Source organism: Festucalex cinctus, chromosome 2 (genome assembly GCF_051991245.1).
Source record: "Festucalex cinctus isolate MCC-2025b chromosome 2, RoL_Fcin_1.0, whole genome shotgun sequence".
In the NCBI taxonomy this organism is placed as follows: Eukaryota; Metazoa; Chordata; class Actinopteri; order Syngnathiformes; family Syngnathidae; genus Festucalex; species Festucalex cinctus.
Genome location: NC_135412.1, coordinates 11,002,784 through 11,029,276, shown reverse-complemented (window position 1 = coordinate 11,029,276; position 26,493 = coordinate 11,002,784). Strand labels below are relative to the sequence as shown.

The following is a 26,493-nucleotide window of genomic DNA, read 5'->3' as shown; positions in this document are numbered from 1 at the left end:
ATATAGCAAAGTTATTTATTTATTATAAATTTAATTTTAATAATTGTCACAATAGTCTTGTTGACATAGCACAGAAGGATTCTGCACAAAAAAATAAAACAATAAAATATTTCCACAAAATTTTGTAGAACGGTGGTGATTGGGCCAAGAAAGAAGTGATTACATTTAATGAGATTCTGGATAACGGTGCAGGTAAAGGAAAGTTTTGTGAACATGGATTGGTAGAACAAAGAGTTTGGAGTCTGAAGCTCAGAGCTAAACGTCTTCACGTTCAAATAGACAAGTCAAGGGCACGAAAATAAAGTACTGAGTGAAATGTGAGCATGTCAACATGTGAAAGCAGCCCAGTCAGTCAAGCGTACGAACAAATGCTCACAATGTACCAAAATTGGAGACTTGTGAACGTCATCAGCCTAGGGCAGTGGTGTCAAAGTTCGTTCCTCGAAGGCCTGAGTCCTGCATGTTTTCGAGCTGATTCATATTTAAGATCATCAGGAAGCTCTGCAGGAGCCTGATGATAATGATCCTAATTGAATCGGGTGTGTTGGAGTAGAGAAACCTCAAAAACATGCAGGACTCAGGCCCTCGAGGACCGGCCAAGGGGAACCTCACTCCATCCCTGAAACCTGTTATCTATTGCTTGTTTACCTGTCAGTTGAATAGAAGCACCTGTGGCTAAAGCCAAACCGTGGTAGGGTTTTTACTTTCTGGACCTGGTATTGGCCTATTGTAAAAGCAATTGATTTAGCAATTTGCTTTTCAGAATGGTCCAGCACGAGACTTCCACTCTCTTTGTTTAGTTCAGTTTTGCTTTCTTTGGAAATCCATCTCGGCAGCAAACTCCATGTGTCTGAACTGAATAACAAACATTTTAGCTAGTATACGTACAAAAGTATGTATTATGGCTAAGAAGTTACCTAAGTTGTAGGAGACCAAAAAGCAATTTTTCTACTTGCTGTCGACTGATAATGACATCACCTGTGCTTAGGAAGTAGGTAACGGCTAATCATGGCTCACCTGTTTTCTGGGTTTGGTCAGTAAACTGAGCCATGATTGGTCATTACATACTTCCTCAGCACAGGTGATGTCATCATCAGTTGACAGTAAGTAGAAAATTTACTTTTTAAAGGTATTACTTTTACATGAAAAATAATGAAGTTACCACATTATATACAAAATATTAACTTGTTACTACTGAAAATGGCTCATGAGCCAAGTATCGCTTTAAACATCACAAGTCTAAAGACTGACCCCTGTGGAACACCAATTGTTGTTAATTATGCCCACTGCCTATATTGCACAGTTGTAAAAACTCTTAGCGATGTAAAATTGATTAGCCACGCTCATCCCTAGTTGGCTAACATGAAGTTAGTCTTTGAAGGGGGCTGCACTGGGCAGTGTCTGCCTATCTGCGCCAGATTTTCACAGTGCGTTTTTTTTTTTTTGGCACCTTTGCAAATGCATTCAGTTTTCTGGAAGTTTCACTCAATTAGAGCAGCGGGGGTTAGGAGTGTGTTTTTCGGAGGACACGTTAAAGCTTCACACATATTTATTTGCTGCCATCGCGGCTGAGGAGCCGATGACAACCCGTCATAAGTCGACTTCTTTGATCAGCCGTCTACAAAAAAACAGCGGGGGGAGGAGGCTGGGGGGAAGTAACCATTCCTGACAAGTGAAAAGAGAAACCCAAAAGGTACACAAAATGTTTATAAAGCACAATTTGAAAAACCAAGAGGCAGAAAAGAGCTGATAAAAGACGGACAAGGATGTGACAAAAGCAGCGTTAATCAAATGATCAAACAAGGCCAAGGAGCCTCACAATCGAGAACGACTTTGGAAGGACTCAGCGGGACGAATCAAAGTTTAGCTGTTCATTTCAAACCGGAAAATCACATCTTTGAGACTATTAGCGACGCAGCCAGTCGGCGTAGCAAAGTGAGGAGTTACTCATATCCTGCCTCCGTTTAATGATTCACCACCGAGGAGCGTCCACACGCTTCCAGGAGGATTCAAATCCCTTTTCCCACAGCCTCTTTCAGTCGGCATGATAAATGACACCCGTCATTCCACCGCTGCCAAACAGCACAGAGGGGAATTGTACTGATATATGATTCACAAGAACAGGAAATAAACTCGGCCTTTCAGTGCAGTGTTCCCGCTCGCCAAGTAGGACGGACCTGGACAGCGTCAAGCTCTCAGGGAAGAGGCAGTAAGGGAGGGAGGGGAACGGTTCTGCCCAAGCCCAAAAAGGGAATGACGGCGGGCCCAAAATGCTTCTAACGACTGACGAAAGACACACGAGTCGCGGCAATAAAACAAAAGCGAGCTCGGGAGGGTCGCACTGTTTAACGGCGGTTCGGCTAAAATGTGCAATTATCAAACGGAGGCGAAATAGCAAAGGAACGAGAATGTGCAACCTCCCTTTGCCCCCAATTACACCGCAGTGAGCAGGGCTAATTAGTGCGTCGTTGATTTGAGAAAGAACTTGCACAGTTCCGATGGTGAGCTCAGGCATTTCTTTCAAAAAACATCCAGCCAATTTTAAACTATGTGTATTTTAATGTCCAAATAGCCACAAAGACTGTGTGATGGTGGTGGGGGGGCCTGGAAGTGACCCTTAGCAGTGCTCGCACTACCCAATCAGAATGCCAAATAGGGCATGGAAAGCATCCTTTATTTAAATTGTTTTGCCAAATTAGTTTCAAAGTATATTTTATAATAGTATACGTGATACTCATCCGCTTCAGACAACCTCAATCGTATTAGGGATGCAATTACTATCTTTTTTGTTTCTTCAAAACAAGTTCATATGACCCATTTTTTTGCAAAATATAAATGATAGTAAGTAAAGTAAAGGTTTAAAAAGTGAGTTTTAATACATTTAAATTGTGTAGGAAGGTAAAACTACTCTATATCGCAGATTTTTACTGATCGCGGGTGGTCTGGAAAATATCCCCAATAGGTTTACCGTACTACCACTAATTATAATAAAACTAAAAATAGTTTAGCACTGACCCAAGTTAGAGCACAATAATCTAAATCTGCAATACTAATGTGTTGCAAAATTATCATTTCACCTTTAAATTCAAACAGACTACATGACTGGTAATGAGTGCCAAAGGTAAGAGGGCTGTTGTAGAAATGCATTCTGGGACTTGTATTTTAAGTGGAGTCGCTTCTGTGAAACCAGATGTGTAGACATTACAGGTTCATTTCTATCAAATAGTGATAACTATGTGGAGGTTATCTACTTTTGAAACCTATTGGGGATAAAGTCAGTCCTAACCTAACTAAACAACATAGAATTATTGATATGTGCATCGATTTGTGTGATTGTCTCAGCCGCATACATGTATAGCCTCAGGGGTACCAAACTTTCTTGTACTGTGATATGGGAAATGCAAAGAGACCATCAATCCATACATTTTATACCACTTTATCCTGCTCAGGGTCGCAACTTGCTTGAGATCCTTTACAAGATTAGGAATTTGGAGATGATCACCGTTCAACGAATTGAACAAAAACAATAACCGATCACCGATCCTGTCTATATCTATTTAAAAAACTTGTTCATTTACTGTACAGTCAACCTCCATTATTTGCTCTTTCAACCCACAAAATCAAATACTGACAGATTTTGAAATGAATTTGGAAAAAAATCATTACAATGAGATAAACATTAAATATTAATTAATTATCATAATATAATAATAATAATACTATAATTAATAAATTATCTTAAATATTCTCTTGAAACTGCTGATAAACATTCAATACATGGAAAATATGGCAAAAAAAACAAAACAACCCCGATCAAAAGAAAAAAAAAATGTTGGAAAAAAAAATCCGTATATGCTGCGAAACCTTTGATTATTAACATGTCAGCACAGAAAATCCGACAAACGTTACAGATGATGACTGATTTTGCATAAAAATGAAATATGCAATATATCTGCCGATCCGATCCAGACGATCAGATCTGTGTAGTCTGTTCAAGACTATCCCAGCAGCCAATCTGATTCAGCCCGTTACTGAGGGTACATCAGTGTCTCATGTAAAAACACTCCTAAATATATACAGTACAGTCAGAATCGGGCATTAAGAATCTAAATCCAAGTCCAGGAGAGGAGGCACCTCCTGCTGCAGGCCCTCACACAAGCCCCCACCTCCCGCACACCACCCTCGGGCCAGCGATCAACGGTGGGCTGCCTCTTGAGCTCGTATAGCGTCGAGATGTGCCCACGGCCCGGATCAGCAGCACTCAATCATCCGGACAGCGACATCCTTTCGCCATCAACTATCAGAGGGGCCCCTTTTGGAGGGGGGCGGAGGGTGGTGTGCTGCTGCGGTGGATATTTATGTGTGGCTTACACACACACACGCGCTTGATGATATACTGTGGACTGGAGCAGTGTAGTTCATCTCCTCCTCATTTCCAGCCTCTAAGCACATCGCTGTTGTTTGTAGCCCTCTCAGCTTCCCGGGTCTGACTCCGGAAATCTAAAAGTGACTGACTGGACCTCACTATCAGTGATTGCTTTGTTGGAAAATGTGCATCAAATGACCAAAAATATATAGGCGGTATTCCTGGCACTAGCCGTTACCACAGACACTTTCAGTGCAGTTTGCTGTGAGCTGTCCTTACTCGCATCTACTGTTTCATCCAGATTGTTTGTAATACACTTGAGTCTGTTAATGCTTTTGAAGACCGCTTTAATCACTAATAAATAGACAATAGACATACAGTAAGAGAACCATGTGTCTCTGTAGCTCAACACTTTTGTCGCCCCCCCCACACACACACACACATTGCCCAAGATAAAAGCCCCTTGCTAATATGCTACTGCATAAACAAAATCTAACTTGCATAAAACAATAACATAGCTCTTAGCTCGTCACTCATACACGAGTGTGTATATTTTAAAGGAGCAGAACAAGACTAGGATTAAAATTATGCTCAAATGGTATGAGAAGACACCATTAATGTCTCACCTCAAGGATTAGCTAGTTTTCAAGTTAGCATGCTAGCCTAGCAAAGCCAAACTCTCCGTTTTTAATTGGAAACGGACACAAACCCTATAGTTGGGGCTGTTTATTTATACTCTGCTTCCGAACAGTGTTTTGGAGCCTAAATATCAGTTTCAACGTAGGTATGCCAACGTTTCTGTCTTTCTGACCAAAATATCAATGGTGGTCCACGGTGCTGTTGTTGTGTTTGTATTCGGAACATCTCTTATCAAAGTTAACGTATATTATTGCCCCATTAGTTTATTATCAATTCAATTAGTGTTCAACACTCAAGACTTCACATTTTTGAATGACCTCTCAAACTTAAACTTATAAAGCAAGAAGTGCAATGTGCCACAAAGCACAACTTATTTTGAAAACAAGGAAAAAATGTCATCAATGATGACACACCTGCTTCTCGCCTCTTGCTTTTAGGCTTTTCCGTCCCCGCCTGACGTTCTATGACTGCTTTGCCCTGACTGCTCACGTCCACATCACACCGGCAAAGCGTGCAGAAACCATGACAGGAGTCTCGGCTGCTTTTGGCCAGGAAATTGTGCTCTTTCGTCCATTCAATATTAAAAGATGTCCGGCCTTTTGGAATTTTTGCTAGCGCTGCCTTTTTGCTGCTGTCAAGGAAGATGGCGAGGATATGACGTCGTCACATGGCCACACGTGGAGATTTGTTTACATGTACTGAACTAATGATATACGAGATTTTTAATTGAAGCCACTCTTGGCCAATTGTCACCAGTTGTGACAAAAATTAGGACTGTCCTGCCTAAATTAGGCTGCCTGGCCACCCCACGTCTCACCCATACGTAACACTTCACTCATCCCAGTGACTGTGTCATCCACGGAGCTTCAATCAGAGTAGGTCAATAACGGCCAGACCCAGAGCCAATCGTGGCCCGCCCAGAACTCCTCCTCCCCACCTCCAGTTTGCTCTGTGCTCAATGCTGCTACAGTTTGTGTAAAATAGAAATGAATGGTAGTAGATAACCATCATGAATCTCACCAGGCATTCTCCAATTACAAATTAAAATGAATTATTTGCTAATTTAATGAGCAGAATTGCGTGTTTTCTGGGGTAGGACCGTACCTAGATTGTTTTTCACTTCTGGCCTGTTCCTTCAGCAGTCTGATGCTTGATATCAACTGCAGCTGTTTACAATTATATGAATCGTGTTCCGGAGCAGTGCTCAAAGTTTTACTCACCCTATTAAAAATATGTATTTTCCACTTTAAAACACCAAGACACATGTACTGTACTTTTTTTTCCTCACACATTATTAGCACTATGTCATGTTTTAACTGGAAACATGTCATGATACAGCGACATGCTTGGGAAAGCTTAAGCTGGTACTCACCAAGGTTGTTATAGTTAGCAAAATAAATAAATAAAAATGAGAGCCCTTTTAATGATAGTTAAACCTAACTGAAACCACAACTTATGTTTATAAAACTATTATTATTATTATTATTATTATTATTTTAAATGTATTTATTTGATTATTACTGTACAGCTGTGCAAAAGAAGAAAGTAGTTTGTATTGTAGTACAATACTTGGTAACCTTTTTTCACATTGCACTCCACAAATACTCCATATATTAAATAAATAAATAAATAAATAAATAAAACCAATGAAAATTAAATTAAAATTAAGTCCTGTCTAAAAACCAATGAAAACTGAATCTAAAAAAAAAAGAGAAAAGAAAATGAATTAAAATGAACTATAATGAAAAATCCAACACTATTATAATCCTATTATGAAACAAACCGATAATCAGTCATATATATAAGCATGTTTCCTCTCATCCAACAAAAGTCTACGATAGTGGATCTCTCCTAAAGATAAGATGATAAGATGTTTGTTTTCGCCATCTCAGGTACACTACAAACTGTAAGAATCATAGGAATGCACCATTTTGGTCGCTCACATTTTATAAGTTGGTTAAAATGTTAAAAATTAGTATGTGTGTCCCCCTCCTTACAAAAACAAACTAGTTCACACACATTTTTGCACTTTTTTTAGGCTCCCAACCATGGAAAGCTCCAGGCTCCACCGGCTTACTGCACAAAAGGATAATGCTGTTATCACGTGGCCCAGATTCACAGGCCAACAATAGACACATATTGTAAGGTTCCGAGGGACGTAAATCTGCACCAGACACCTCGAAAGCCACCCGTTGGCTGTGTTCAGTTTAGCACACTTACAGAACAGTACCAATCAGAGCACTTGGTGTTTCTAGCTCCGCCCTTTTGGTACAAAGCAACTGCAGAATGGTGCCAAAAAGTGCTTCCTGGTCTGTGTGTTGTCATTCGGGTCGAGGGTGAGCTGGCACTTTGGACTATTTGCCATTTAAAAAGTGATGCGGACCAGTTATTTGATTCGGCTTAGTGCTCACAATTTTTAACAATGGAATAGTAAGTGAATCGTCAATCACAGCTGGATGCTTGCAAACACTCCACCGCACACACACCTCACGTTGCATTCCAGCTCTTTATCCAGCCTAAGGTGGAGATGATCCACTCCTGCGGTGGGGCCTTCCCCTTTGTGTACTCGTGTTTGGTGTTGCCGTGACAACGGGGCCGGGCCTGACTGCTGTGGTGCGTAGCAGGGCAGCGCAAATAGGCTACCTGAGGTTCCTCATCAAACACTACCGATAATTAGAGAGCTGAGTTACGGCCGTATGTTATTTTGATGAGCATTCACTTCCCGTCCGGGCCGAACGAGTAAACAGCCACCCACCAGTTTAATCACAGTGCAGTTATCTCTCTCTGTGATATCACCCCGCCTTTGTGACTTGACACTGAATACCATATTTATTTTATGGAGGGGAGGTGGTAGTAGATGTCTGTGCGGAGACAGCCAACGGAAGCAGTCATGTGGCGAAAGACAATGGGCCAACTTGACGACAATAACAGTGTTTATCAACGGAGCGACGATCTAAAAAGTAACCGTCTATTTCCTTACGGCGGCAGCTGACACAGCACGTGTTTTCGCAGGCCCTCTTGAGGTTTTACCACCAATTGAAATGCAGGCGACCTTTGGCAGGAAAGAAGAAGGGGAGGGGGCGGAAGCCAAGACGGCTTTTCATCATTTCAGCCAAATCAGAGAAGGAAATGAATATGGATGTCCTCGGGCAAGAGAGGGAGACATTTGAGGGACTGATGAGGTCTCTCAAGGAAATGACTGGACAGTACCGCAACTTCTCAGATGGGTCATTGCCAACATCACGTGTGTACATACACTGTAAAGACCCCACTAGGCATCCCTCAGTAGTTCATAATTGTGCCTGGTGAAACCAATATGGATTATTTGAGGCTGATTCCGATATTTGGCAGAGTAAAATTCCAATAACTAATTAATCTGGCTGATTAATAAAATAATATTTTAAAAATTCAAATAAACTGAAAAAAAATCTGCGAATATGCGAACCCACTGGTGTTGTGGTGTTGAACCATGAGAATGTAGGTTCAACTGTAAAGTAACTTCTTTTGAGTTGCAGGCAGAACATTTTACTGTTTTACAATACAACCTTTAGTATTTGTTACAAAAGAGGGGGTGGGGGGGGGGGGGGCAAAAATCTCATGATTTATTTTTATTTTTTGCCTTTTTTTGGGGGGGGGGGGCAATAATGCTGTAATGGGTTATTGTGTTAAAAAATTTGTATAAAAAAAAACAAACGGAGGACCAAAACTGCCAAAATTAAAAATAAATAAATGACTAAATAAATAAAGAAATGAATAAATGACTAAAAGTGAAAATAAAGACGTACATAAAAAAACTAATTAAAAAATTAAACACAAATGCATTTATATATATATATATAAAAAAAATTTGGACTATAATTTTCTGCATATTTTTTTATATCCATTTTTATTTTCACTTTTAGTCATTTATTTATTTTTAATTTTGGCAGTTTTGGTCCTCCATAGATTTTTGCCAATTACAAAATAATAATTAGAATAAAAAAAATCTATTGGCCAATTAATTGATGGGCCCCTAGTTCATAACCCTGTACAGTGTTTTTTAAACTGAGACCAAAACAATTCATTTGAAAAAAATAAACACAATATGCTTTATAACGAGTATAAACATTTTATTTATTTAAAATATTTCAACAGGGCTGCGTTTAATTTACTGTTGTGCAGCAAATAAAAAGGAAAATAAATAGTATCTATTGTACATTATATTCCATAACGAATGGCACCAAAATGCAATAGGTTCTTGCTCATAGAATGAGAACTCCATTAAAATTTCAAGATTTTTTTTCGAATGAAAATATTCAGACAACAGACGGTGTGTATCTACTGTTCTGATCCAAATTAGGCTCGACTGGCCTTGGCACAGGTCTGCTCTCGACTGAGTGCCATGTTAATACTAGATGTGTGACCTTGAAAATAAAAGCTAAAAAGGAAAAAAAAAAAGCTGCGTCAAAGCTGACTCCAATCTGCCCACGCTGCTTGTAGACGGCTGCTGCCAGCTGGAAAAGGCCTCTGCTATTGCTCAATCTCTAACCGTGGTGAATAGTAGCGATGACATCAGCGGCCGCCCACGGGAAGCGTACGCGTGACGTGTCCGCACAGTTCCCACCGCCGGCCTTTGCTCTCCGCCAGACGAGCAGGCCGCTTCCTGTACAAAGACCTCCCTGTCTAATATAAATCATGTGAGGATAAAGTTGTATATCCTCCAAGCTTTAATGTCCTGGAGGGGTGTGGCTTTAATCAGCTGGAAGTGCCTTAGAATGTCAAAGTGACAAACGTGTTGTTTTTTTTGCTCACGGGTTAGCCCACAGAAAAACATCAGGGAGATATTTGATGCACTATTTTATGAAATTAGCAGCGCTTCATGGGTTATCATCATTCCGAAGATAGCGCGATAATATTTTTTAAGTTTCCCCGGCATTCATTTTCTCCTCGAAATGATACCATTCGTCATGCACTCATTAGCGAGACAGTCAATTCCAAACGCTTCCAATATCAAACTCAAATCACACTGGAAGCACATTCGTCATCAGGCTGACACCAGACAACTTTATTGTATGCGCAAATATACGAAGATGGTAAAAGTTTTTAAAAAGTTATGAAACGAGTATTGCTCAGCACTGTACAGTGGCTGACAAGGGATTTGTACATGAATTTGTACAGATTACTGGGAGTGTGACGATATCTCGATATACGCCAAGTATCGATGTTTGTAGTTTAATGGCTCCATTGTAGTGTTGTTCCGATACCGATACTGGTATCGGCAGAGGCGCCAATACTGCATTAAAACAGTGGTATTGGTATCGGTGACCGTTCACAAGTAACATGCCGATACCATTAATTCCAAACCTAATATAGGATTTTGGATGCAGCATTTTGTGTTGTGCTCGTGCACGACATTCACTGATATGTGACATGTTCACTGCATGCCGATCTAAGATATCCTATTGGCCCTTGAATGCTCTGAACCAATGGCAGGACAGCTTTTTCATGTTGAGGAGAAAAAAAACTTAGGTATCGGTATGGTATCGGTATCGGCCAATACTGCAAAGCTGGGTATCGGTATCGGTATCGGGAGCCAAAAAACGGTATCGGAACAACACTACTCCATTGTTCATTAGTTACTGAGCAATTACTTGGCGGACCGCTAGGGGGAGCACCTCATAAGAGTGGCGAGAAATTTACGGAAGTCTTCAGGCGAAGAATGATACAAAAAGAAACTATTCTCCCACTGAAAAAACATCCGTTTATGTCTTGATTTGTTTTATCATAGATTATCGTGGACTTATTACCTGACGAATATATTGATAATCGTGGTATGGTCATATTGTGAGATAATCATTATTATCGTGAGCCTTGTATCGCATATCGTATTGTATCGGTATTTTCACAATTTGTTCAAAGGTGGAATTCCATCCATCCATTTTTATAATACTTGTTCTCGTACGGTTTTATGAGAGCCGGATCTGGTTTCCAGCCAATTGCAGGGCACATATAAACAAACACAAAAACCAAAAATCTATGGACAATTTGTTCCAGGATGCCAGTTGACCTCACAGATTTACTAAAATAATGTAAATGTAATTGTTCAGGGTTAAACTGTTACCATCAGAAATCCTTTATCAGCTGTACATATAAGTGTAAAATGTAAAATATGGTATTTTTATGGTATGGTATTTTTTAACAACATGAGGACAGGGCCTTTCCGGGGAAATTCCAGTCACGTGAAATCAAAAGTTCGACTCCCGAGGTTTTACTATATCGCAGGACGTCCCGCGGGTGCGGCGGCCCGACACACTCGTCAGCCACTGTTGTTGCTTCTCTTAATCAAGTTGTGAGCACAACACAATTATTCCACATCCATCACGGACACTGAAGCTGTCACCGCTGTTTAATGAGTATCAATTAAGTCGTTTCAACTGACTCGCTCAGCACATTGTGAAGACGCAGGCGGGCGGGCCACCTCCAAACACAAAAGACCTTCAGGCACAGTCAGCTTAACGCGACAATATGTCGTCATTTTAGCCTCAAATAATGGCTTCATTTGGGTGCTATGCTGTTTTGTAATCAGAAGATGTGAAGCTACTAACAGTGGACCAGCCTGGACTCCTCTTCTTTTGCGTAAGATGGTTACGTTACGGTTTGTAAGGATACACTAAAATGATTCATCAGTGTTTATTTCATGACAGAAGAGGTGTCGCAAGAGGACATGCAACCAGCGTCGTTGCCCAGCATCCCAAGTAGAAATTAGCCCGCATTAATAATGTTCTCATAAAGTGGCAGAAAGGTATATTGGGAGTTCAAATTAAATTGAATAAGTTCAAATGGAGTTTAAGACAAAATAAACTAACCATTATATACTGAAAAAAAAAAGTATTATATAGGCAATTCTAACGTGTATTGTATTGCAATTTAAAATACATGCTTATGCAATTTTGTTATACCTTGAGACACACATTTCTTCCTGATTAAGGTCATTTGTGTGTGGTATAAAATATCCTACATCTGACTAAATAGACAAAATAAACACAAATGTATGTTCAAAAGTATTTTTAACACTACCGTTTTCTTTGGCTGAGTAATGGAAAGGAACGCTTATTGTTAAGACGTTTAACGTTCAAATCACTAAAGGAAAATTAGCTCATGTGCTGATTGGATTAAAATGCACTTTGACCTGCTAAAAGTGGCATAACTTAAGTATTTTTTTCCTTCCTTTTCAAGATGTGGTTACCAGAACAAATAAAAGTAGCTGTGATTTTTTTCCTGGCTTTGCATCATCATATCCATCTGCACCCTTGCACATTTACAAGTTGAAACCAGTTAAGACCATCAAGTTACACATGGGCTAGGCAGACTTGCCCCATGACAGTGTAAGATTAGGAACCATTTTGGACAGTTTAGACCTTCTTCCGCATCTAGCAGAAAAGGCTCCAAAGCTGTGTACTTGATCTTTCTGGCATATAAAAAAATAATTCAACTCAGAATAGGCAGTTTTCTGATAGTTATTGTTAGTAATATATTGCCAACATGAACGATAAAAGGACCGGTGAAAGTTCACTCATAACTTTTCAATTGGTGCCGTGACTCGGATGCAATACGACACAAGAAAATTAGTATTTTGGTAGCAATCGTTTGTCTACCATTGGATCGAGTTACAGGTTCATGTTGTTCTGTCAAAATGTAGAATTAAGTATGAATTACTGTAATTATTAGTCGCAGCGTGCAATGAATTTAGAGTGCACTTATTATTGTCATTACCCATCTTGGAATCGTATTTATTTTTCTTCAAACAAATAAATGGCATTTTGGGTAGCCTCCACGTGCACATTTTTTAAGTGTGTGATATATCCAGGTACTAATGTGTGTGTTTTACAGATGCTGAACACAATGGGTACGTGCCTACTGCCTGCGCCATTTCGCCTGGTGTCAGTTTCATCCAAATTTTCAGGATTTGCCATAAAGAAGGGGATGAGAGGCCCATTCATTGTAGCTTCATGTATTATTATTATTATTATTAGGGATGGGCGAGTACCGATACCAGGTATCGGTATCGGGCCGATACCAGCCTTTTTTCAAGTACTCGTGACGCAGACGAGTACAAGTGACCGATGGCAGAGAGGGAAGACGTTAAGTGAGTCCTCCTTGCCTGTAACTGGCGCTAGCTTGCAGCAGTTTTTCACCAGAACTTCACCGGTTTGGAAATACTTCTAAATTGTGAATCTTAAACTAAAAGAACATTTTTGTGTTTTATTTTGAGCGTTAAGACTATTGAAGAGTGACTGTGCAGTTTTTTTTGTTTTTTTTTTGTCAAAATTAAAGGAAATATATTTGTTTAAAAATATCTTTTAGTGATTTTTTTTATTTGTTTTATTTGTATTACTGGTATCGGCAGTTGGTATCGGTGAGTACTGAGGGTCTGAGCATCGGTATCGGTATGAAAAAAAGTGGTATCGAACATCCCTAATTATTATTATTATTATTATTATTATTATTATTATTATTATTATACTTTTCACATATTATATCCTAATGTTTTATGAGTACGAACAGAGATACATAACAATAATTTTAGACATCACTGCAAGATTAATTATTTTTGCTTCATGATTGACGTACTGCCCCCCCCAACTGCGTTTAAAAGAAGCCAACAATGGCTCGTTACCAAATCTCATCAGAGATGCACGAGACCTCGGTTTGACCCACACTGGGAGATGGAAGATGGCGGTCCAGCAAGGTCAACGACGGCGGCCGAGCATCGACTTGATTCATCAAATTAAGTCGTGTGTAATTGCGCCGCGTGACGACTCATAAAACACGGGGCACATAAAGCTGTCGGTGCGCCATCAGCCCGCCGCTAAACGAAGTTACCAAAGGTGCAAAGTTCAGCACTTCATAAGGAAGCAGGAACGTGTCCGGCAACACGTCTTCCGCTCACGTGCTCATCGTTACCGAGGAGACGTCAGCTGGGCATCCTTTGGAACCCGAAGCCCAAGTACAAAATGAATACAGCAAGCTTTATGTTTTAGGCTAATTGGTTGTAGGTGATTAATGACAACAACGATCGTTAAATGTACTTGAACAGAATGCTCGATAATGGAGCATGATGACATTGCTAATCCTCATAAAGTATTTTAAAATACAAGAGAATTCTAAATTTCACATCTCAACTATGCTAGCATTTCTGATTTGTTATAAATATTGTTCACAATAATCAGATGTTATGGTTCAGCAAGCAGTATAAAAACCGGATGGATGGAATACCATTACATTGTATAAACAAATTTAAATCTAAATGCAGCTTTAGCTGGTTCAATGCTATCATACTCGAACTTTTTGAGCAAACATTTAAACCGAAATTTGATAAAAAAATAAATAAATAAATAAATATATATATATATATATATATATATATATATATATATATATATATATATAGATTTTACCATCACTTACAATTACATTTCATTATCTGTTCTTAAATTTCATAAATACATTTCTGTATTAGTATATTGTTTTTTTCTGTTTTTTTTGTTTTTTTTAATTAATTGGATAAGTTAAATTATGATTTCATAGTCAGTTCTGAACAAGCAGTCAAGTAACAATCAAAACATGATATTTTTTTCTTGACATACAATAATAATAATACTGTAATCTATATTTATTATTATTAGATGTTTAAATATGTTTCAAATGAAGGGGTTTCTGTGCCTTAAAAATAAATTTTTAACAACCACTCAAGTAACCAAATGTGGTTCCTTGTTACATCATAAAACAGTCGCTAATAAAGTTATTAGCTATTTTTATTTAGCATTACAGTAAATAAAAGTGCTGTGATGTTGTTTACATAAGACATTTTTTGATGGATCAATTAGCAATCCGTTTTTTAATTTTAGGTCCAGTTTTATAATAGCTGAGGGCAGTAAAAAATTATTTCAATGACTTTTTGTGCAATGAAATCTTCATTCCAAGAAGAAAACGGAGCCAACAATTCCTGTTAGCAGTCACTGCTGAAATTAAACAAAAGACAAAAAGTGGTCAGAATTAAAAGGCTCAGAGTTGAACAGTTTTTATAAGCCAGTAAGTCTCAGCATGAGTCTTTTCCTATATTGTGATAGTGATCATTGCATTTTTTTCCCTCCAAAATACTGTAGTACCACACCACTTTTTTTTTTCAAGTGCAGCTGTTTAGGCACCAAACTCATTGGTGGGCTTGAATGAACTGTGGTCACTACAATAAGCCGGCATTTTCTACATTGCCTGAATTCAAATGCCCCCACAACCGACCCACCCTGAAGATGTGATTATTTTCCTTTGCAATTATCACAGATCACTCCATTAGCATTAGCAGCAATGTTGTCATCGCTCCTGCAGTCACGAGCAGCAGAGGGTTAATTTACATAATTCATCTTAATTGCGGCTCATTAGGAGTTTGATACGAAGCAAATCAGATAACTTAAGATGAATGGTTTCTCTTTTTGCTTTCATGCATGTCAGGTATTTTTGTACCATGTGCACAATTCAATCCATGTATATAGTGCATGTGCAATGAAAAGCTCGTATTTCCACTTAAATTTTTTTTGGGGGGGGGGGGCAAACAACATATATTTTTTTTAAATTTATTATTACTAATGTTATTTAATAGGACATCATTTGGTCTCATTCAGTGTTACACTGCTACTCAGGTGAACCTAATCCGTTTGTGATTTGTTTTTAAGGCCTCCATATGGCAGACATGTGCCCCCCCCTCCAGCTCCCCACCTCTCGACACTACACATGTAGGTCAACAAGTACAAGACGAACACCTAAATCTCTGAGAAGATGGAGATGACGTGGGGCCGCGGGCATAAATTACAAAGACGAAAGCTGTGGCGGGAATGTTCGTCGTAAAAGTAACACACGGCGCACGAGGAAGTGTGCATTTCAGCGCAAAGAACATAAAACACACAACCCCACCGGCGCTGTGTAATCGATAGCAGGACCACCACTACTACTGTATCCTCCTCATGAGGACAAAGACTCCTTTTTTTGTTTTTATTTTTACATGGGACGTCGTATGGACACAATGAGATTTAGCCGGGTGGCACTAAACTCATATCTCATTATTCTAGTTATTGTCAGACTTGTGGGTGAGAAACTCCACGCCACAATAAGAAATTGACTGTTTTCTGCATCACATCTACATGAATCAAATGATGTCGTTTGCCTGAAAAACTGGTGCAGGTCTCAAGGGGGACGACGAGGTGAATGAGTGCTAACGCTGTAGCGGAGGGAGAAGAAAGTTGGACATTTTTAAGTGTTTGTCTCATGCTTCAGGTCATCAATTCACACATTATTCTTTCCAGGGCACGAAACTTACACCAAAGATGAAATGAATACAAAATGCTTACTTATGAGGTCGAAGAACCATGTGATTTCTTCTGGCCAATCAGGTAAGACTTGCAATGAAAAAGTTACTTCAATGGAAGAAAAAAAAAAAAAAACGTATTGCAATGTAATACAATATTTTCCTGCAGTAAATATTTTGAGATTCAAAGTCTTTCAGAGAGCGTAGTGCTGTTGCTCACAGGCTCAAGAAAAGGTGTCACAACCTTACTTTACTTATTTAGTCAGTTTTGGCAGTAAATCATTAAAATTTAGCCAATAAATTTGATATTTCATTATTTTTCATGTACAATTAGTACCTTTAAAAACACATTTTGCAACTTGGTGTCGACTGAAAATGACATCACAGGGGCTGAGGTAACCAATCACAGTTCAGCTTGTGAATGTCACATGAACAAACCTAGTAACAGGTGAGCTGTGATTTGTTACCTCAGCGCTTGTGATGTCATTTCAGTTGACGGTAAGTTGCAAAATGTGTTTTTAAAGGTACAAATTGTACGTGAAAAATAATGAAAGCATCAACTTAATAATAGACAAAATATTATCTTTTTATTGCTATAATGGGGTAAATAAGTGAAGTATCCCTTTAATGTCTGTACAGTAATAAAGTCTATTTCGAATACTCAACAAGAGGCAACCACTCAATGTCATGGCATAAAACCAAAACAAAAAAACATAAATAAGTCTTTGGGACACAAAACATAAAAAAAAAAAAAAAAAAAAAAAAAGAAGTATTTATACGTTTTTGGGAGCAAATGAGCGTAATTTGCACGCTTCCATCTCCTGCATGGACACTATCAAATGAGTTTTTACTTCTGGCAGATCAGGGACTGCGCTGCTCATATGCCACATTTAAATGAGAGGAGCCTCTTCCATTGGTTGGAGCAAGACAGATATAATCAAGCCCACAACGGCGCAAACATGTTTCTAATTGCAAGCAACTGTGAAAATATCAAAATAAAGTAAACCCCGCCCATATGCGCAGTTAAATGACACTGCACTAGACTTGCATAGGCACAAAAATTAACATTTGTCTAATGTAAGACTCTAAAATATACAGTATAAGCATAATTTCAATATCTGTCTGGCCATTTTCATACCATTTATATACAGTATATAAACACATAATATGAATATATGTCCATTCACATACACATATAATAAAACCATCTGTCTTTCCATTCACACACAAAATGCACTTTATAAAATGTAATGTAATGTATGTCTATACAGTATGTATGTCACATTTTTCTATTGCTAATATTTTCTAGCTTTTAATAGAAATGTACTTATATAAAATCTTGGGATCATTTTAAAATCAGCAAATAGAAAGACTATTTCAAAGAATGTTCTAATATCTTTCTTTGGTCCATGAATACATTTTTAAACAACACGATCAAAATTGACTCAGCTTTACAGGTGTCTCTCGTATTCGTCTAAGAGAAACAATTCTCAAAACTTCATGAATTACTTAAGATTTCAAGCAAGTAAAACATAGTAACGAAAGTAAATAAATGAAAGCAAAACTACTATTATCCATGTTTGTTCATCTTAGCGCCTGTGACTCTCCTCTAATTTAGCAGAGAAGCGTGAGTAGAGTTTATAGTCCACCACAGGAAGTAAATAAAATTGTGTGTTAACGTGTCTGTCCACTCACACATATTGTAAATGTGTTCATGCACACAAGTCTCACTTCGCCTTCACGCAGAAAAACACAACTCCATCCACGGAATGGCGAGTGTGCACCGCTAGCGGCAGCTGCCACCAGCTCACCTGACTTGATATTTCTCCTCATTTTACAGTAAAAAGTCGCTGATGAAGAGGAAGTTATTATGGGAAACCTCTACGGGGGGAGAGCCCAAAACTGCAAACGCTGCAGCAAAGTGCGCCGCGCTCGGGAGACTGCATTTGATCAAAACATTTGTTGACGTCAACCTCGTCGCAGAGAAACACAGAGAGATTTAATGCCCGCTAATGATTGCATCACTTTGCAACTTCCTGGACCTCAAGCCAAAGTTTGGCCCTCCAAAAATACTTAAGTTTGAGCATATTACCATCAAAATAAAGTTACACAACTTTTCTACTTTTACTTCAAAGTTAGTTTTCTGCCTTTCCCTACTATTCTGGGAGTGAGCGTTCTTTACTTAATAATAAACACACGAGCTTTAGGTACCATATCACGATGCTTGATATTCCAACAGAGGGTGCCAAAATGTGGTGCAGTATGGTTCAGTTATAAGTGGAAATAGGTCATGTATAAATTCACCGCTATTTGTTTATTAGCAGGATTACACATTAATTGCTTTCTGCCAAACTTTTCGAAAATTGGAAAGTGGGCCAAATTTGAATGCACTGAATATTGTGGGGCATATACTTTTCTCTCGACGTTTTATAACACTGTGGGTATTTTCTTCATGCTGCTTCATTTGTCACTGATTAATGTAGAAATTAATCTAAAAAAAATTCAGATAAGCATCAGGAAGTGCAATAATATTGTGCCCTAAATTAGGATTGTTTGGCCTAGGTGGAGGTGTGTGCTATGAGTGGCTTTTGTCATCTTTTTAGACATAACAGATGTCCCAGTTCCTAATATTAAAAAATATATACCGTATTTTCCGCACTATAAGGTACACCGCATTATAAGGCGCACCTTCAATGAATGACATATTTTCAAACTTTTTCCATATATAAGGCTCGGGTTATGTTATGAAACCATTAGATGGTGCTGCGCTAAAGGGAATGTCAACAAAACAGTCAGATAGGTCAGTCAAACTTTATTAATACAAACCAGCTTTCTGACAACTGCATTCACTCCCAAAATGAATAAATAGCTTTTTTATTATTTTCTCTGAGGTAAAGTATTAGTATTAGCTAGCGAACCAAGATGGCGGGATCTTCTGCGCATGCGCGTCACCGATCCGATCGTGCAGGGTCACCAATAGCGTCTTGACAGCGAGACCTGTTGCGGCTCAATATTGATCCATAAATAAGGCGCACTGGATTATAAGGCGCATGGTCAGCTTTTGAAAAAATTGACGGCTTTTAGGTGCGCCTTATAGTGCGGAAAATACGGTATATATAATAATTATCTCAACGATATAAAACAAGAGCATGTCACAGAACAAATAAAGTACTAAGACAGCGTAACAGTTCAAGTGAAGGCATAGAATTTCCCAATAAAAAAAGCGCAACTTGAAGCTTCCTTTTAGTCCCTCTTTCAAACTGGACTAGCTTTTCCCACCTCAAATAGATCAACAACATCTGCCTTGATGCTCGGATGTTTTCTGAGCAAACCACTTAGGAGGAATTTGTGCAAGGCCATTCCCACAAGCTGCTGTCAGTCACGAGCTGGCGCGGCAACACTTAATGCCTTTGTCTGCTCCCCAATTCATCTTGTTAACAGCAAATTGGGTTACAGGCACAACGCTATTGTAAAAATTAAAAACAACAACAGCGAGAGGGATCCTCCCACGGGTCGCACAGTAACATATGGCTCCTTTCACTCTAACATGAACCTTGCGCCATTATGGTGCCTTTAAACTGAATAAAAGCACAACGTGTCTGATAACGTCTCACACTGATGAAGGTTTGTTTCATTTGAAGAGCTCTTTTCCAAAATGCTATTATTCCATTTTTATTATTCAGAGAAGACCTGAACAGTTTACAACCATCTTGTTTACACATTTCCCTCCTTTTATATAAATACTTTTCTTTTTCCATTTTAAACTTAGCTATATACAATGGATCAGTCACCTGCTATCTCGAGAGCTAAATTGATTTCACCAAATCACATGACCATATGTCATCACAGTTTGCATATGTAGCAGGTCTAATGGGGTAGATGCCAAGGACTTCCGGGATTCGCACATCAGCCCGTTTCCAGGCACTGGTGACCGCGTTCCAACAATCACTCCCCCACCCCTGCGCCCCCCAACCGGCGCGCTCCCACTGATAGGCGGGATTGCACAGGGCGTCTCAGCTCCCTGAAATGCTTCGGACAACTGAGACAGACACATTACACATTCGTACCCGTCGACGGGAACGCGCAACCGAGGGGCGCAAAGGCGGAAGCGCAAGTATGAGGATGCGGCCCGCATGTCGCAAACCGGAACCGGTAACAAGCTGATGTGTAAAAACCCGGGGGTGGGAAATCCTGCCTCTTCCGTGGCATGTACCCCATAGCATGCTCATTTCTTCAGGAAAACCTACAAGTGAAAGATAGCTAGCTAGCTTGATGGTTTGCTTGCTAGCTAGCTAGCTAGCTAGATAGATAGATAGATAGATAGATAGATATTTTTAAAGAGTTGCCTTTTCATTGAATCTGGCTTCCATCTTGAATTCAGCAGGCGTTCTTGTATTCCACATCTCTATCACTGACCTGTATATATGACTGGATAGCCGATAGCCCATACATGCCTGTGCAAGCTGTTGAAGTCACAAGGCGGCCATCTTGCTCCTCCCACCTCACGAGCAGACTACTGTATAAACTATGGGCGTGCCATCACGAATCATTCAAGTTGGGTCTGTCTTGACATCCGCTGAACACCTGAGACCGACTCACTGAACCCCTTGGTTAAGAACCAGTGAATTAATAACATTTATGAGAAACAACCAATAACATTGCAGCTGAGTTGCTACGGTCTTCTCTACTTGTACATTTAGTATGTAGTCTGTGTGTATAATATTACCGCCTGCTGGTCAAGGTGCGCACTCCAGAATGAGTAACACAATGCCTATGGAATTACCAAATTACACATACGCTTTTAGTTATTTATTTTGGATGTAATTCTATATATTTTTAATGTACACTAGTGTAGAGTGGTATTTTTCAAAAATCCTGCCACAGAAATTGTTGTTGTTGTTTATGGGGTGCTAGATATCCAGGCACACACGTCACAGTTGTTTTGGGACTTGGCGTCACCACCAAAATATAAAATAAATAATAACTAACAGTTGCTTTTTCTCAAAATTTTAATCCTTATGACACTGTCGAGACAAATAAATTGTGTATCTATGAATACAAAAAATTTGACTTTAAGATTGTTTAGCTTTGGGGGAGGTTTGCTTTCGACTGAGCGCTATCCCAGTGTTTGGATTTTTGATAACTACCCATATACTGGATCTCATTAGACTGTGCAGGTGTGCCTAATGTAGTGTGCGGTGGGTGTAGTTGATGTGACATTTCCATATGCACCTATTAATAAATGCTACAATTCCCAGAGGAGCATCCTGACTGCTTTGTGATTAAAAAAAAAAAAAAAAACTCCAACAAGAGGGACATTGCATTTTAAAGGGCCCTACATCAACAATGAACACACTTAAAAATATATTCCTTTGCATCTTGTGTGCGCTTATTTCCATTCTCCTTTCTCCTTGTTCCGGCTACACACATCATTAAACATATTATTATAACATGACTGTCAGCTGCCGTCTCCGCTCGCTCCATTCTTGCGCTGCCAGGTAATCAATTTGTCGTCACTCTCTGTAACCTCAGTAAAGTCATCAAGTGAAATGAGTTACAGCTGCAAAGAGCCTTCAAGAACACTGGAGGAGGACGAGGAGGAGGGGCGCGGAAAAACGAGAAAAATGACAACGAGGGCCGGGAATATTCCACCGCTTCACGGCACCGTCGCAGGTCTTGAAGATGAAATATTAATGCACAATTTGTTTATCTGCGGGCCCACATCTCACAAGCGCAAAGCTGTTAATTTTCAAGCAGAGGGGGGTTGGCGAGGTGGGGGTGCTCGCAGACAAGGGATCAGTCAGTCATGAACTCTTCACAGCCATTAGCGGGCCGACATTTTGATGAAGTATTCCTAATGTAGTGGATAGGAAAGAATGAAAACACTCTGCCTGCCAACTTTTGATTGACCATTAAGCCACTGATGAATGTGCCTGTCAGCCAGGAGACAATTACCTCAACAATGAAGAAACTCTTCTGGAGGGCTTATTTGTACGCTCGCACAGGCCCGACACATTTAGGGAGCGTGTAAAGGGATCACTTAGGCACCGTCTAAAAAGTTCCCTCAGCCCACTTCCAAATAATAAAAGCATGGGGTTTTTAGGGAAGGGCCACTTTAGAGGTTGAAATGTGGGGAAAATATTCTGCGTGTTGAGCAGGGTGAACATATTTTGCTATCCAAAATTAGGATGTCTCATGAATCTAGGTGTGTGTGTTTAAATGGACAAATAATAATATCAACAACTCTATTATCAAATGAATATTTGTGTTTTTTTTCCCACCTAATAAAAAATGAAAAGTGCTAATTGCTTTTATTCACACAGAAAATCTACAATAACTTTTCCTGGAGATTGCAAACACGATAATCAAATAACGAATTTCTTCTTGATACACATTCGCAGACATATTCCCCCAAACGTATATAACTTACATAATATAATCATCTCACTAAATACACAGCTGAAGTGACAATGTAGTTTTCCCATCTGCTCTGGCACTTCAACAACAAAAATGATTGACATTTCACCGATCACTGCTGCTGCTATAATGCTTGACATGTAAGACTGCCTGATGACTGCAGAACCCATAACCGGGGAGTAAAAAAACAAAAAAACAGACAATACGAGTTCAGAGATTTGATCTAAGATGCATTTTGAAGAACTCTTAATGTGATATAATGGGAAAAATAACAATAGAGAAATTAATTTTCATCAATAGGCCTATTTTTGGGGGTCAAAAAAAAATATTCTAGGATAAGTAATGTCTGGTAAATCCTCATATGGTATTGAGCGCCTGTGTGTGTGCATGTGTGTGATCTCAGTATCTTCCTCACGTAGAAAAGCGACGCTATTATTGGCAGAGAAACAATCGCCATCTGCTCGCAGCATCCGCAGCCATAATAAAGACTGATAACTTCACACAGCTTCACACGCGAGAAAAGGGAAAGAAAAAAAAAAAAAGGCATCCGCAGAAAACACTATCTAAAGGGTTAGGTGACAGGGGGCGAAGGCCGCTGATTATGTAACCTTTTGGAGAACACGGCCCAAAAGGCTAAAAGGATTATTAAGACATATATACACCACAGCCCCCCCAAAAAAATGTGTCTGTGGCCGTAAGATGATGACGAGTTCACGGAGAGTTCACAAGCAGGATACAGCAGCTCCACACAACAACACGCAGCCAAGAAAGGCATGACTTCTTCTTTTTCTTTTTTTCTTTTTTTTACGACTACTTCACATAGAGGCATGCAGGATGTGCTGATCACTCAAAGGGTATTAGATAGATAGATAGATAGATAGATAGATAGATAGATAGATAGATAGATAGATTTCATCTTGATTTCGACTGCGTAAAACGATCGCCATTCATCAAGTCTAGTTGGACGCAACCAAAAGAAAATGGTGCCTACTATTATTTGAGATATAGGTTATCTTATAATTCTATACGGACATGCATAGTTTGTGGATTATTTTCTGCCACCAAAATAAGTGAATTAAGATATCATAATTCACCTATTTGGTCAATCAAGGAATTGTAATCACATGTTCATCTCAAGACATAATATTAGGAACAGGCTGCTTTGAGTACGACGCAGTGCACAATCACTGCCATTGTTGAAATAAACCCTCCAAATTAAGCATTATTTTCATTTAATGGTAGAATATTTGGATCGTACGCTATTAGAGTGGGCATCTTGAAGCTGGCTGGTGGCCATGAGTCTGGGTGCACCCTGGACGAGACTCCAGCTCATCTGTGAGCCTAATGAGGGAAAAGTGCTACACAGGATGTTGGGCAGGTGTGCCTAATTAAATGCCTTTCTCACTGCCTTACTCTAACTTCTTACTTTCTAAAAGAAGTTATAACAGTACATTAAAAAAAACTGCTTCACTAAATGCATTGTATGTGTATGTATGAGGGTCCCGTATGAAAACAAGCCAAAAAAAAAAAAAGTTTGTTGGGAGTGTGCAAGGCAAGGCTGGTGGGAGGAGTGATTGCGCGGAGGTGAGGCGGTGACCATGGCAACAAAGGCAAAACAAGTCTAACAATGTCCTAATAAAAAAAAATAAAAACGAAGAGGAAGACAAACGTGAAAGAGGCGTCTTCTTACCCGCAGCCCGTCGAGGCGCCTGCTGCTTCCTGCGTGGCATGGTGCCGCGGGGTGGCCGTTCGCGCGCGCGTGTCCAGGTGCAACCACAATGCGGGGGCCACGCTCGTGCGCGCGCATAGAGAGTGCACGCGCGCGTGGAGTGCGTGCTTTCTTTTCTTTCGTTTTTGTTTTCTTTACGTCGCTCGTGTCTCGCAATCTGGCTGCCGGGGAGAATCCAGTTCGCTTTGTGTCGCGAAGCAGACCAAAACAAAATAGAGTATTAAAAAAAAAAAATCAAGCAATAATATTTATATATATATAAAAAAAAAAAAGACAAATCAGGGCTTCTTCCGTTTTCTACGCGGGACGGAGCGCCCCCCTCCTCGTGTCCATCTGGTCGCTGGTCCCCGCGTGTGTGCGCGCGCGTCCACTTCCCACTCCGCGGATTCTTAACGCGTGGTGGGGCACAAGAAAATAAAATGAAGAACAAAAAAAAAAGGGGTTTTGGCACCGCTGGCGTGGACTGTTGGGTGCCGGGGGGGGGACAGGCAGAGCAGAGAGGCGATGTCAGCGCGCAGAGATCCACGCGAGAAACTGAACATTGAAAACTCCTCCCTCCCTCCCTCTTTCCCTCCTTCCACCGGGCCGGACCTGACGACGACGACGATGATGGCAGCGAGACATTTGTGAGAACAGATAAGCGGCAGTTTATTAAAGGAACAGAAGCTCATGCAGCTTGCTGCCATTCAAATGTCTTTAACTGTTTGTTCAAAACTGATTTTAAACCTAACTTTTGCTCTCTCTTTTTATTTGTATTTTTTTTACACACTACTATCATATCATTTTATTATCATGTTTGACGGTCCTCACAAAACATTTCTTTTTCACCACTTTCATCACTTTATAGTCTTCTTCTTCTTCTTCTTCTTCTTCTTCTTCTTCTTCTTCAGCAGCGAAAGAAGAGGCAAAATTCATCTGAAGTTCGTTATCTTGTTTTCTTTATCTTTTTCTCCTTATACTCCTTGTTAACTCATTCACTGCCATTGACGGAAAAAGACGTCAAATGATGCATTTTTTTTTTTTTTTTTGCTGGTCTGGGAATGAATGTGTTAATAAATAACTTTAAAAAAAAATCAAAGTGGCCCTTGCAGCTTTCTATTTTTCTGTCTGTGGCCCTCAGAGGAAAAAGTTTGGACACCCCTGCTGTACATTATAGCAACAATTTATAATTGCTTCATTGATTTTTACCATGTTTAACTCATTCACTGCCATTGACGGAAAAAGACGTCAAATGATGCATTTTTTGCTGGTCTGGCAATGAATGTGTTAATAGTGCTCCTTTTTTTTTTAATCAGTGTAACCAAAAAAAAAAACAAGCAAGTAGTTAATCCTTCATTCTAGAATATGACTTAGCTAAATTCTAGCATTGTAAAAGACTCCATTATTTGTAGCTAAGGCTTTAAACTATTCTTATTTAGAAGACAAATCAAATGTAGTCTTACTTCTGTACAAATTGCACAGACTGGCAGGATTTTACTCCCAGTTTGAGTTTCATGTGTGGGAACATTTGGAACGTTTCTGCCTCTCCTCAAAAGCTGCTCATGACTTCATCCAACATGAAGTCGAGGTGATGGATGACTTCATTCCAGAGAGACAACACCCCTCAGAGATCCAGGCTCAGCCCACATTACAAATGGCTTCCTGATAATATTCCATCAGCCTATTTTGTGTGTGTCTGTCACTCACTCACGCCGCAGCCGATACCGGAGACCTCCGCTGAACTCCGCCTGAACCTGCACGATCAATCACGCCTCAGATCAGGTCTGAGTTTTACCTGTGTGACAGCTGCGAGCACCTTGTGTTTACGCAACCGCCGCCCTCACACCAACACGTACAGTACACACATACACACGCACGTTATCACTCCCAACATTTACTGCTGGTGCCCACATCTCAAGAACTTCTTTGAGATGCAGAGAGTTTGCAGCAGTGCAGATGGTGACGGGAGATTGATGTCCTCTTTGGATGCATGGTCGCAAAACATAACTATTAGGATTCATCAAA

The 26,493-nt window shown here is 39.7% G+C and overlaps 1 protein-coding gene across 1 annotated transcript in view; it reads right to left on the bottom strand.

Moving 5' to 3' along the window:
* The window catches only part of tshz2 (teashirt zinc finger homeobox 2), a 57,881-nt gene extending 32,847 nt beyond the window's left edge, over positions 1–25,034 (bottom strand). The window contains exon 1 of the mRNA XM_077512812.1: positions 24,451–25,034. Coding sequence (XP_077368938.1) covers positions 24,451–24,490 — 40 coding nt within the window. The 5' untranslated portion in view covers positions 24,491–25,034. The remainder of the gene's footprint in view (positions 1–24,450) is intronic.
* Between the last annotated feature and the right edge of the window lie 1,459 nt (positions 25,035–26,493).